The following is a 15146-nucleotide window of genomic DNA, read 5'->3' on the forward strand; positions in this document are numbered from 1 at the left end:
AGCTGCCTTTGAAGAAGTACTGACGCAAGTTTTGTCTCCTTCACGACTCCGTCTCATTAGAGAGGAAATACGATATGTAGGTAACCATAGTAACAGAAACACTCATTGTGGCAAGATACCATCAACTACTGTAAATGGCTCAATTTTCATTGCTAGGAATTTATGTGAATATATAATTTTTTTTTTTTTACAAAAGTCTCCAACACTCCATGTCATAGAAAACAGGGAAAATTTCATGATTTTCACAAAATTAATGAGATTTACAGTATTTTTTATTCAGTTTATTTGAGAAAAAAAACTAATGGTATGAATATATCATTGATTTATTTAACTGTCTGTTTTTTTACAATTCAACTTCAGATGTTGTGTTTTCAAGGTACGATGGTATTTCTAACTAACATTCTGTTTATTAAATTTTCCATTTTATGTGCAGTTTGAATTATGAAATTATTTCTTCATATATCAAAACTATGCTCAGTGACATACATGTAAAAAGAAAAAAAATTACATTTAATTTAGAGTTTCCGTTTTTTAAAGTTTTTCATTACCATCAAATCTGTATTGGAAGCTGCATCCCTAATAGAAGTCGCACACATTCTTTTTGAACAATTGAGCACCAAAAATTCATCATTTCACATGTGTGTAGATGCCCCATTCCCTCTGTTGCACTGAACCATTTCAATAGTAGTCACGGCTTCGAATACAGATTTTACAGTACTTATAATGGGAAGTTCTCTCCCATAATGCATGTGCACTAGCATGTAACATTAGAATTCAGCTAAAGACACCTTAGTACATATCTATAAAAGCACTCATTTGCGAATATGCGAGTCATAAGAACCACACGTGTATGAGAAAAATAGATTTATTAATAAGAAAAGTCTGTGCTCAGAAAACACAGAAGTGGACAATGATAGGTTTTTGTGAGATTCTGAAGATAATCAGAATTGTGAATTTCTGTACAGTTTTTTCTTGTATGACATTGAAGGCTCTATGAATGGAAAGACAACGATTACTAGTTGACCTAGATACAATGCTAGTAATATCTTATAATGGTCAGCTGACTGACTGAACATTTGATTGGCTGAATGAAAACATTGTAAATAATAAACATTGTCAGTCATTGTGATTATGGGGAGTTCTCAGTGCACAGCATTTAAACTAGCCAATAAACATTGAGTAATTTCTTTCTGCAGATGCTTTTGACATTTGCATAAATCTAAATGAATAATGAGACATGACTCGCATTGTAGCAAGGCATTATTGGTGTGGCATACTCCACAGAATATAGACTACTTTGTTGACCAATCAGAAATCATCTTACTATAGATCCATATGTAGCACAATTTCTGATTGGTTTCAATAATTGACCAATCAGAGCATCTTACTGAACACTCGTATGTAACCCAAGCTCTGATTGGTGAATTGAAAATACAAGAATTGAATAGAGAATGTTAACAAAGCATTGCAGTGTACAAAGTATTATCGGTAATTAAAAAACTGAATTCAAACTGTATCTCACTGACTTTACTTCAGACTGAAAAATTCTTTGGAAACCAAAATATTAGATCAATCCACTGTTACCTTAGTTACAAGTCATCAAGTCAATTACAAAGCCCCAGCATTGACTGATGACAAATTGATTCAAAAAGACACCCTTAATAGACTTTAATTGTGTCAAACAACATATGCAATGTATTGCAATAATACATTCAGACCAAAAGAGAAACTTTGATTGTGAACTGTATTATCATATATGTGAAGTTTGAAGGCATTGCAGAGAACCAGTTAAAACAATATTTTTTCCCATAGTTTTAGCCAAAAATGACACCTTTTGACCCCAAACCATACTCGACATGCACCTATCCAAAAAAGTTTAATAATAAATCTGGATTTCGTTAAAATATTTAAACATTATCTATAGAGCTCACTTTGGGAGTCACCTTTGACAGGTCTTGATGTGCTCAGTTTTAATTAGCATTACTGGTAGTTCTAAAGATAGTTGTTTATGGCGTACTTAGAAGTCAAAGGCCATCTTTGTTTTCTCACACACAAGATTGACTGAGATCTAGTAACAACCATGTTTTTGTATCCATGTCACATGATTAGCACATTTCTTCAATATATTATCAGTATATGTCCAAGACTGCATAAGAATATATTCCCATTCATATTTGACAGGTTTTAATCACTATTTTTGTTTGTAAAAAAAAATATTTTGAGACCACTATTGCTTTTTTAATAAAGTTGTATTATTAACATAATTTGATTTTAAGCTTTTGGCATGTGCATCCTACCATTATTATCACAGTCATCATGTGGTATGCTCTGATTTACTACAAACAAATGTTGTATTTTAAACATCGCATGGGACCCACAATGAAACCAGCATGGGTTGATGATCCAGAAGGTGGTGGCGGTCATCGTTGAAAATGCGTTCAAATTTCAAGTTATCAAACAGTGTATTTTACATGCCGTGCATATGACGCTATGGAATCCACATTGAAAATAATATGATACAATACTGCAAACACAGCCTTTTTATGAGAATATCTAGCGCTTACATTATTTATAGTTTACGCTTTTTATGAAAAAAACCTGTCTGACTATGTATCAACAACAAATAAATAAGCATGATTACTGAAAAGTACTAGTTTTGTTCCAACAGTAGTATTAAGTTTAGTTAGCATCATTACAAATTATCTAACATCATCATAATGCACACGATTCAGGACTACAAAAAACAATAAAATTGTCATTATAAAGTAATTTTCAATGATCTCCACTACTGACAACCAACTTTTTTTCTAGTTTAGGAAGAACTTACTGATTATACTTTTGAAAAAAATAAAATAAAATAAAATAAAAATATTAGTAGATCCCTCACCCTATTATCCTACGTGTACTTGACTTAAGTTAATTTATTGGAGTGTGTAGCAGGCACACATATGTAAAACTTCTCAGCAGGCATAACTCTGAATCTAAGATGAGGACTACTCAGGGTGCTGTCTCTGATGATTTCACTCAGTCATAAGGTTCTCAGCAGCAACCCATATCATTGATACCGGGTACACAACAGACAGTGACATGCAATAAACAAAATTTTTCTGGGTATCAATACACACAGTGTAACCACATTTCAGTTGCCTTCAGAATTGGTTACAACAAACTATGTCCAATAAACTTGCAACAGTGATTTTCAGAACCATGTCGCCTGGTTACTCACTTCCTATCAGACCATGTCAAATGTACACTGACAATAGTGATTCACACACTCAATGTAAAGTTAAACCAAAAAAAACAAATATTCATACTAAAGCATTTGTTGCCTTGTATTTAAAATCTGATTGTGTCTATTGGGTATTCATGAATAAGCCATACATAAACATGATTGCCAAGTCATTATAAAGAGACTACACTTAAAAGAAATTCTGGCAACAAAGCCTTTGAGAACTCTGATTTAAATATTCATGAGTAAGCGTTTGGGTTTGGGTTGGAATGTAAATGACCAATCAGTGCTTTTTTTGGAGCACAAATCGTATATTTTAGGACACAAAACGTATACTTTAGGACACAAATCGTATACTTTAGGACACAAATCGTATACTTTAGAACACAAATCGTATACTTTAGGACACAAATCGTATACTTTAGAACATAAATCGTATACTTTAAGACATGAATCGTATACTTTAAGACACTAATCGTATACTTTAGGACACAAATCGTATATTTTAGGACACAAAACGTATACTTTAGGACACAAATCGTATACTTTAGGACACAAATCGTATACTTTAGAACACAAATCGTATACTTTAGGACACAAATCGTATACTTTAGAACATAAATCGTATACTTTAAGACATGAATCGTATACTTTAAGACACTAATCGTATACTTTAGGACACAAATCGTATACTTTAGAACACAAATCGTATACTTTAAGACATAAATCGTATACTTTAGGACACAAATCGTATAATTTAGGACACAAATCGTATACTTTAGAACACAAATCGTATACTTTAGGACACAAATCGTATACTTTAAGACACTAATCGTATACTTAAAGACACAAATAATATACTAAACTTCTACATATAGATTGATTGGTACCCTGTAATGGAAGGGAGGTGCGCTGATTGGTTCATTTGCAAGTGACTGAATGTTACAATGTAGCTTTATTTCACAACAGTTTTCTTGTGCGATGACCTACACAGCTGCCACACTATTATACAGATATTCATGTGAATATGAACGCCAGTATTCTGTTAATGACATACAACATGTCATGTTCTACTCCATTAGGAATTTCAAAATGTTTCACCTTAAAAAAAAAAAAACATCTCGTTTCCAGGACAACATCTGGGTACAAACTGTAAAATGTCAAAAAGTCTGCATATAATAGAAAAAAATCCTCGCCATAATTTTAGTATCACCTCAATACAATGTTACAATATGAGATTTAATGTACAGGAGTGTTCTGTACTGACATCAGGTACTATAATTCCGAGATAGAAGCTACAGTTCTGGCGGCATTATTATCTCTAAAATCTGTAAGTCCGTCATCATCTCGCATTCTAAATAAACAAAAGAAGAAAAGAAGCAATGACTAAATATTTTAACCTTGAAGGTCATTGTCAGTGATTACTGTGACCTTTTGTGTCAATACATGTACGAAGTTACCACATTTTCAGTGATTACTGTGACCTTTTGTGTCAATACATGTACGAAGTTAGCACATTTTCAGTGATTACTGTGACCTTTTGTGTCAATACATGTATGAAGTTACCACATTTTCAGTGATTACTGTGACCTTTTGTGTCAATACATGTACCAAGTTACCACATTTTCTCAAAAGGCAGACACACTGTGACGTCATTTACTTTACATATTACTAATCATTATGCACATGATGAACAATAAAACATGGCACTAGTGATTTGCTGTGACAACAATGCCCATACATGGCTTTATTAACGGGTACACAAACATGTAATATGTATATGTAACAAGCCATTGTCAATGACATAGTATTCGTTTGTATTATAGGCATAAAATATCTGACTATGAAATATGGCAACCAGTCAGCCATTTTTTATTTGATAGGCATATCGAAGATGCATTACTTAATATAAATGGCCACTGGTCACTATGAAAAACAATCCTACAGCACCACTGGATGGGTACATTACCATATCAGTGGCAATGTACAAGACATGGAAAATGCGCTAAATTAAAACCCAGTGAATATGTAAAATTGAGCACAGAACACATTATCCAAATGATAAAACCGTGAATTTTAAACCTACTAAATCAGTGAAATTTTAAATTAGTAATTTTACAGTAACTGAACAATGCCTAACACAGTTTAATCACTAGATTGTGAACTTACCGAAGAAACCTTCTGAGCCTGTGCCATCTTCTAATTCGTCCATGTATAATAGTAGCTATTATAACAATTATGCCTATCCCTACAGAGCCGACAATAACGCCAATAACCAGGTCTGTGATGTTTAATTTATACGTATGATCAAGCGTTGCCGTTATCTGTGTTTGACTATTTCCTGAAGCGGTGTATTTCTCATCGTTGCTGCACTTCTTGGTGTTGATATCAGTGCCTACAGTGAGAGGAGATCATAGTCAATATACGGTCGCAAGTATGAAGATGATCTAAGCTGTACCCTGAAATCTTGTCTAGAGCTTTAATGGTGTCTCGGGATTATAAAGACAAAAGTAAAAAGAGTTATTGTGATTGCAATAATTTATAACAAAATCAAGTCTTTGTGAATATGAAAGCATCACAAGATTGATAGCTTTTGTAAGTTGAATGCACAATTACATGGGAAGCTGTAAGGATAGTAATTCATACATACTGTATTTGTTCTAATACTAGTAGTGCATGTGACTATGTACATGACTATCTATGACCATAATAATTCATATTGCAATGAACCAGTATACAATTATTTCCATCCTTGGTTTGTGTGTTCTTCTATTACAGCAAATATGGTATTTATTAAATATTTCTACTTAATCATACATAATAATTATTTTACTCAAGCATAACATTGCTTGGAAGAGCTGAAAATAAAATGCCAAAACAACACAGTAGAAATTTATTATTTATAATTGATCTGAATTTATTAATTTTCTCGGCTTATGAAAATATTACAAGATCCATTATTTTGAATAGGGAGGGGAAATTTATATTCTTTGTGCAAAAGGACTAAAAGATTAAGTAGTTGAGTGGACTGTGGTTGTGGACTGTGGTTGTGGACTGTGGTTGTGGACTGTGGTTGTGGACTGTGGTTGTGGACTGTGGTTGTGGACTGTGGTTGTGGACTGTGGACTGTGGTTGTGGACTGTGGTTGTGGACTGTGGTTGTGGACTGTGGTTGTGGACTGTGGTTGTGGACTGTGGTTGTGGACTGTGGGTTGTGGACTGTGGTTGTGGACTGTGGGTTGTGGACTGTGGTTGTGGACTGTGGTTGTGGACTGTGGTTGTGGACTGTGGTTGTGGACTGTGGTTGTGGACTGTGGTTGTGGACTGTGGTTGTGGACTGTGGTTGTGGACTGTGGTTGTGGACTGTGGTTGTGGACTGTGGTTGTGGTGGACTGTGGTTGTGGACTGTGGTTGTGGTGGACTGTGGTTGTGGTGGACTGTGGTTGTGGTGGACTGTGGTTGTGGTGGACTGTGGTTGTGGTGGACTGTGGTTGTGGTGGACTGTGGTTGTGGACTGTGGTTGTGGACTGTGGTTGTGGACTGTGGTTGTGGACTGTGGTTGTGGACTGTGGTTGTGGACTGTGGTTGTGGACTGTGGTTGTGGACTGTGGTTGTGGTGGACTGTGGTTGTGGACTGTGGTTGTGGACTGTGGTTGTGGACTGTGGTTGTGGACTGTGGTTGTGGACTGTGGTTGTGGACTGTGGTTGTGGACTGTGGTTGTGGACTGTGGTTGTGGACTGTGGTTGTGGACTGTGGTTGTGGACTGTGGTTGTGGACTGTGGGTTGTGGACTGTGGTTGTGGACTGTGGTTGTGGACTGTGGTTGTGGACTGTGGTTGTGGACTGTGGTTGTGGACTGTGGTTGTGGACTGTGGTTGTGGACTGTGGGTTGTGGACTGTGGTTGTGGACTGTGGTTGTGGACTGTGGTTGTGGACTGTGGTTGTGGACTGTGGGTTGTGGACTGTGGGTTGTGGACTGTGGTTGTGGACTGTGGTTGTGGACTGTGGGTTGTGGACTGTGGTTGTGGACTGTGGTTGTGGACTGTGGTTGTGGACTGTGGGTTGTGGACTGTGGTTGTGGACTGTGGTTGTGGACTGTGGTTGTGGACTGTGGGTTGTGGACTGTGGTTGTGGACTGTGGTTGTGGACTGTGGTTGTGGACTGTGGTTGTGGACTGTGGTTGCGGACTGTGGTTGCGGACTGTGGTTGCGGACTGTGGTTGTGGACTGTGGTTGTGGACTGTGGTTGTGGACTGTGGTTGTGGACTGTGGTTGTGGACTGTGGTTGTGGACTGTGGGTTGTGGACTGTGGTTGTGGACTGTGGTTGTGGACTGTGGTTGTGGACTGTGGTTGTGGACTGTGGTTGTGGACTGTGGTTGTGGACTGTGGTTGTGGACTGTGGTTGTGGACTGTGGTTGTGGACTGTGGTTGTGGACTGTGGTTGTGGACTGTGGTTGTGGTGGACTGTGGTTGTGGACTGTGGTTGTGGTGGACTGTGGTTGTGGTGGACTGTGGTTGTGGACTGTGGTTGTGGACTGTGGTTGTGGACTGTGGTTGTGGACTGTGGTTGTGGACTGTGGTTGTGGACTGTGGTTGTGGACTGTGGTTGTGGACTGTGGTTGTGGACTGTGGTTGTGGACTGTGGTTGTGGTGGACTGTGGTTGTGGTGGACTGTGGTTGTGGTGGACTGTGGTTGTGGACTGTGGTTGTGGACTGTGGTTGTGGACTGTGGTTGTGGACTGTGGTTGTGGACTGTGGTTGTGGACTGTGGTTGTGGACTGTGGTTGTGGACTGTGGTTGTGGACTGTGGTTGTGGACTGTGGGTTGTGGACTGTGGGTTGTGGACTGTGGTTGTGGACTGTGGTTGTGGACTGTGGTTGTGGACTGTGGTTGTGGACTGTGGTTGTGGACTGTGGTTGTGGACTGTGGGTTGTGGACTGTGGTTGTGGACTGTGGTTGTGGACTGTGGTTGTGGACTGTGGTTGTGGACTGTGGGTTGTGGACTGTGGGTTGTGGACTGTGGTTGTGGACTGTGGGTTGTGGACTGTGGTTGTGGACTGTGGTTGTGGACTGTGGGTTGTGGACTGTGGTTGTGGACTGTGGTTGTGGACTGTGGGTTGTGGACTGTGGTTGTGGACTGTGGTTGTGGACTGTGGGTTGTGGACTGTGGGTTGTGGACTGTGGTTGTGGACTGTGGTTGTGGACTGTGGTTGCGGACTGTGGTTGCGGACTGTGGTTGCGGACTGTGGTTGTGGACTGTGGTTGTGGACTGTGGTTGTGGACTGTGGTTGTGGACTGTGGGTTGTGGACTGTGGGTTGTGGACTGTGGTTGTGGACTGTGGTTGTGGACTGTGGTTGTGGACTGTGGTTGTGGACTGTGGTTGTGGACTGTGGTTGTGGACTGTGGTTGTGGACTGTGGTTGTGGACTGTGGGTTGTGGACTGTGGTTGTGGACTGTGGTTGTGGACTGTGGTTGTGGACTGTGGTTGTGGACTGTGGGTTGTGGACTGTGGTTGTGGACTGTGGGTTGTGGACTGTGGTTGTGGACTGTGGTTGTGGACTGTGGTTGTGGACTGTGGTTGTGGACTGTGGTTGTGGACTGTGGTTGTAGACTGTGGGTTGTGGACTGTGGTTGTGGACTGTGGTTGTGGACTGTGGTTGTGGACTGTGGTTGTGGACTGTGGTTGTGGACTGTGGTTGTGGACTGTGGTTGTGGACTGTGGTTGTGGACTGTGGTTGTGGACTGTGGTTGTGGACTGTGGTTGTGGACTGTGGTTGTGGACTGTGGTTGTGGACTGTGGTTGTGGACTGTGGTTGTGGACTGTGGTTGTGGACTGTGGTTGTGGACTGTGGTTGTGGACTGTGGTTGTGGACTGTGGTTGTGGACTGTGGTTGTGGACTGTGGTTGTGGACTGTGGTTGTGGACTGTGGTTGTGGACTGTGGTTGTGGACTGTGGTTGTGGACTGTGGGTTGTGGACTGTGGTTGTGGACTGTGGGTTGTGGACTGTGGGTTGTGGACTGTGGTTGTGGACTGTGGGTTGTGGACTGTGGGTTGTGGACTGTGGTTGTGGACTGTGGTTGTGGACTGTGGTTGTGGACTGTGGTTGTGGACTGTGGGTTGTGGACTGTGGTTGTGGACTGTGGTTGTGGACTGTGGTTGTGGACTGTGGTTGTGGACTGTGGGTTGTGGACTGTGGTTGTGGACTGTGGTTGTGGACTGTGGTTGTGGACTGTGGTTGTGGACTGTGGTTGTGGACTGTGGTTGCGGACTGTGGTTGCGGACTGTGGTTGTGGACTGTGGTTGTGGACTGTGGTTGTGGACTGTGGTTGTGGACTGTGGTTGTGGACTGTGGTTGTGGACTGTGGGTTGTGGACTGTGGGTTGTGGACTGTGGTTGTGGACTGTGGTTGTGGACTGTGGTTGTGGACTGTGGTTGTGGACTGTGGTTGTGGACTGTGGTTGTGGACTGTGGTTGTGGACTGTGGTTGTGGACTGTGGGTTGTGGACTGTGGTTGTGGACTGTGGTTGTGGACTGTGGTTGTGGACTGTGGTTGTGGACTGTGGGTTGTGGACTGTGGTTGTGGACTGTGGGTTGTGGACTGTGGTTGTGGACTGTGGTTGTGGACTGTGGTTGTGGACTGTGGTTGTGGACTGTGGTTGTGGACTGTGGTTGTGGACTGTGGTTGTGGACTGTGGGTTGTGGACTGTGGTTGTGGACTGTGGTTGTGGACTGTGGTTGTGGACTGGTTGTGGACTGTGGTTGTGGACTGTGGTTGTGGACTGTGGTTGTGGACTGTGGTTGTGGACTGTGGTTGTGGACTGTGGTTGTGGACTGTGGTTGTGGACTGTGGTTGTGGACTGTGGTTGTGGACTGTGGTTGTGGACTGTGGTTGTGGACTGTGGTTGTGGACTGTGGTTGTGGACTGTGGTTGTGGACTGTGGTTGTGGACTGTGGTTGTGGACTGTGGTTGTGGACTGTGGTTGTGGATCAATATGCAGTGTATGAGGTGTGTAGATTTGAATACCACCCTTTAGTGAATGTGTCATCAATAATAAGAATGAAATAAATGAAGAAAGAAAGCATTTGTCAAAATCACAAGTTCCAGCGAGATCTCCCAGAGCTGCAGCTTATAACACCTAAAACAAAAAACTACATTTACACAAATTATGGTATATAAATATCGATATATTCATTTTATACATTTCATAAAATGAATATAATATAATACTTGGGTACAAAGTAATTACCTTTGCTATGTTGAAACAAGTCATCCTGTATACTGGGTTGGTTATAAAAGACAACAAGCTAAATATAGCACTTGATTTATTGTTATTGCCAAAAACACTGAAGGGTGATGGGATAGCAAATCATGCAGTCCAATGCAAATTTTTCAGTTGCAGGAATAAAGGTATGAACAAAATTAGGGTTCAGTTCCTGGTGAGGGGTTAAGGTGAACCAATGAACCAATCATATTGCTGCAACTGATTAATAAGGTTAACACACTATAACTGCCAAGAATTTTTGAACCATTTTGAAATTATATGAATTCATTGGGAATAAAATCATTACATTGATATTTCACATGGTATTAGTTATAATGTTTGGAAATATGTTATAGAAAAATTCAGGTTTAAAAAAAAAAAAATTATGAAAATTATGCACATCTGAAATCTATCTTTATAAGTGCATGTACTGTCATTATTTGAATAAAATCAGAATATCTGAGAAATTCAAAGCAAGAGGGTCTTCACCTGCGCATGCGCGGGAATTGAGTCCCAAGCGATGATAACAACACGCACTAAATCACAAAGGCTCATGGGTAAACGCTTGTTAGTAAACAATGACACGCTATAGCCATCTGAGGCATGCGCAGGTAACCCCCACGCTTTAAGGTTGCAAAAACCTAAAGTAACTGAAATTAGGCAAATGTGTTCTTAAAAATGGCTACCAGTCAGATTACGAGTGTGAAATGATATGCATATGTATATAATGTTATTGATCTAACTATGATTATAAATCACTTGCACGACTGAGGAATGACACTGAATTGATGAATATACCAAAACATACAGGATACATACCTAATTGTAAAGTCATTTCCTGTGCCTTCAACACTACCTCATCATCCACCTTACATTCACCAGTTACTTTATAGAGGACATTCGGAACCACATTAGGATGAATATAGTTAGAACCGCTGGTTGGTCGATTCGTATGGACATACTCCAATTTGCAGTACGAAACTTGACAATAACTAATATCACATATAGCATCTCCAGTGAGCGGTGAAGACCAGGATATGGTAGAGGCTGTTGCATTGACATTCATGATGCATATTATTAGCTGTGCATCACTGATTGAGGTATCTATCTCTGTGGAAAACAAATGGAAATTCATTAAACTATTATGTATAAATACCTGTTGTTGTCATGTACCGTAATAATTATAAAGGAGTCAGAATCATTTATTGAAAGCAAAGCAAAATACACATTTTTAAAAGGTTCAATGCTGCTTGTAGGTTTTGGCACAATAAATAAATATTCATGCAAGTTTTTAGAATATGCTAATGTTCATTAGAGGTACATATTGGAGCAACAGAATGTGAGTCTAATAAATTTGCAAAATGAAAAAAAGAGTATAACCGATAAATATACAATATTAATGTATACATGCAGTATGAACAAGTTACTTGTTGACGGAAAAACATATACGGTGTTAACTGTATAGACAAGTTATTATTTAATGAATAAACATATATTTCATGCGCTAAGGTCAAAAATCAAATCACACAGCTTATGACGAGAAACTGTAATGATTCATGTTGCACAAGAAAGTTTGCAAATATTTTGTGAGAACTGCAGTACTGGTAAAAGTTAAAAGAAATGTTTCATAATAATCAGTATCTAGGTTAGATCATGAAACTAGAAAATAAAAATAATTCTATGGTTACTTTACTTTGATTTGATGGCAGTGTTTTATTGTTTCAATGCTCACCAACAGCATAGTGAAAATGAGTTACATGTACTTCAGTCTGTTCACTCAATCAATCATCATAAGAAATAAAAAACACAACAACATTGGAATGATTGTTTGCTAACAAATTAGAAAAAAAATCATAGTACACAGCGATAACAATAGCATCCAGTCTTCTATTCTCCTTTCTTTCTTCTGTGGTTTAATAATCTGTTTGCATTACAGTGCTTTGTGGAGGAACCGTGTTTATACAAGGACAAAATTCAATCATTTCTACCAGGAATACCCTGCATATATGTAAATGTTATCATGTGGAAGTTTTAGATACAATTTCTTTTGTAATTATCTCCCTTATTTTAAATCAATTGGACAGTATGTTTCACAGAATCTGTATACTAGTAAGTACTAAATTGGCAACAACTAATTTGTGTGATTATAACTGGCATTGATGTAGTTTAGGGGTGGGTGATAGTTCTGTCATATGATGGCCATTTTTAATTGAACAAGTCACAATTGCAATACTTTAGGATTATACAGTAGTGCTGTACAAATTAAAGTCATTAAAATCAGGGTTGGGGTCAGTATATGGTTTTAGTTAAGTTTGACATGATTTAGGGTTTGAAATATAACTCAAACACTTTATAACCTTTGTATAGAGTAAACCAGAATAACTGGAGCGTAACAAAACAGCTGCTGAAAGAAACTAGTTAACTCATCCATGATGAATCACAGCACGATTTACATACCGGTAGTCAATAACACTGACACCCCCAACCCCCCCTTGAGGGATAGAGATGGTTACAACTAAAGAAAAATTAAAGCAGAAGAAAAAAAAACATTATACAGAAACACTAACACACGCACATGCACACACACAAAATTAATGAACTAATAGATTTGTGACATTTGTAACCAAAACTAGGAAGAACACGAAACCTATTTAATTATCAAGTGCAATTAATACCGAGATCTCAGTAAAAAACTATTTAGCATTGCTGACTCGCACATCCAGAGCACAGCTCACCAAGTTAATTGATAGTACAAGTGGCTGCTTGTTTGCATCATAGAAAGTAGAAGGACACGGAAGGTACACGGCAAAAACTGGTTTGGAAATCAAATAGGTCAATTCGGTCATTCAGGAGAATTTTTTTGTGGTGCCCAACTCTAAGTTCAAGAGTGTGGTTCCTCAAAACTCTTCCAACTTCAAGATTAATAAGAGTGTGGTCACTCAGAATATTAATAGGCAACCCCGAAAATTTGTGTTTACAAGTATCAAGTTAATATATAATAATAATATTTTTTCAACACTAAAATAAACTACAGTGAGTTTATTTTATGGTCATATAAAATAAGATTAAATAAAATAAAATAAAATACAGTAAAGTTAAACAAAATATAAAAACTAATATTAAAAAATAATATTATAAACAAACACATTAAATCTTTTTAAAATAAACTACAATTTAACTACACATACAATACAATAATAGATTTTAAATAAAAAACAACTAAATCACACTGAAAATATAGAACAACATTACATTAATTGATTTTCACCTTTTCGTTTCTTATTTTGTACGTAATTTGTATCTCAGACAACCAACGCAAACAGACTAGCAATGCCTATTGTTTAAGGTGTTAGTCGGCTTAATTCTATATGCTATGCGTGCCACGCTCAGTTGTATTGATATAGACACCGTTGAGGTTTACCGAACACCGGATACTCTGCACACTTTGCACTTCCTCGAAAACTGCATATATTTTCGTAAAACAGATTCAGGCATTTTTAAAACAAAAGGAGATGCGTTCAGGACAATTTTACCTTTTAGGCAAGTTACAAGTAACTAAATTTCTTAGTGTATACCTCAAATAGTTTTTGAATATATAACGAGCAACTCTGAAGCAATATTTCTCGTTGTTGTGGATTTTGCGTAGGGTTTCCGTGATTTTTTGGGGGGGAAGGGCATATCGCTGCGTTTCAACCCATCTTACGACATTGTGTTAAACAGTTTTGTTTTTGTGTTCAGAAGTACTAAAACATGGGATAGCCAGTGTCATATACATGATATCTCTCAGCGTAATCTGGTTTATGTCTCGCGATATCTCGCAATAGTTGGTTGGAATATGAATAGATCTCCCGATATTTTGCAAGATCTCATTGCTCCGCAACGTTTACTAGATATGATGAGAAAAGATAACCTAAACAAACGTGGCACGCATTACTTCAATAGAAAATGACGCGTTGCCAGTTTATTTGGTTGGTTGTCTGAGTTTTCATGTAAAGAATCACAATATACTTGTTGTTGTACAGTACAGTACAAGACACTAACTACTTCTGCTAAGAAGAAGTCTGTCCAAATTCTAGAGAAACACATGGTACACTAGCTAGTGCCGCCAAAGCTTCGTACAACTACTACTATGAAATAGACTCGACAGTGATACGGTCTGGCAATTTCATTATGCAGTATGCGTACACATCAAAAACAAGTTCCAAACTCGTAAACTCATACGCTACACATTCCCGTAAATAAATACAAATACTCTTACCTGGCGCCCGTTTTTCGGGTTTTCCCTGAACTATGACAAAAAAGAGGAAGACTGGAATAGGAAGCATCATTTTGAGAGTTCATATACTTCATATACAGTGATATTCATATGAAAATATTACAAATCGATCGGAGCTTTGGTCGGAACGAAAAATCAAAACCAGTGGTTGCCATTTTGAATAACGCCATCAATAGATTTGCGTGATTTGTTACTTTGTTTTTCGATGATACTGACTCAAGGTAAATATGAGGGCGCTTCAGCTAACACGAGTAAATGCATGGTAAAAAAAACTTACAAACTTTACAAGCATTCCGCGTTTGTGTTAGTGATTTGGAAGAGAATATTTTATTCAGCTGTAATTTCCAATATTGTGGGGTTAGTGAAAATATTATAGAT

At 38.6% G+C, this 15146-nt stretch overlaps 1 protein-coding gene across 1 annotated transcript; it reads right to left on the reverse strand.

The window, feature by feature from the left end:
• Nucleotides 1-849: 849 nt before the first annotated feature.
• Nucleotides 850-14941, reverse strand: LOC102801567 (uncharacterized). The gene is made up of 4 exons (XM_006819673.3): nt 14751-14941; nt 11312-11602; nt 5399-5624; nt 850-4583 (listed from the first exon to the last, which is right to left on the reverse strand). The coding sequence occupies exons 1-4, from the start codon at nt 14818-14820 to the stop codon at nt 4505-4507; spliced, it is 666 nt and encodes a 221-aa protein (XP_006819736.1). The 5' UTR covers nt 14821-14941; the 3' UTR covers nt 850-4504.
• Between the last annotated feature and the right edge of the window lie 205 nt (nt 14942-15146).

This window comes from Saccoglossus kowalevskii, chromosome 9, assembly GCF_978046115.1.
Source record: "Saccoglossus kowalevskii chromosome 9, keSacKowa6.1, whole genome shotgun sequence".
Lineage (NCBI taxonomy): Eukaryota > Metazoa > Hemichordata > Enteropneusta > Harrimaniidae > Saccoglossus > Saccoglossus kowalevskii.

Bases quoted from the DNA above. Each gene is read 5' to 3' on its own strand.
- LOC102801567 (XM_006819673.3), bottom strand. From the start codon at position 14,820: ATGATGCTTCCTATTCCAGTCTTCCTCTTTTTTGTCATAGTTCAGGGA. The intron at 5,625-11,311 runs GTATGTATCCTG...CTCTCACTGTAG, and splicing joins GGAAATGACTTTACAATTAG to GCACTGATATCAACACCAAG. The intron at 4,584-5,398 runs GTAAGTTCACAA...TTGTTTATTTAG, and splicing joins AGGCTCAGAAGGTTTCTTCG to AATGCGAGATGATGACGGAC.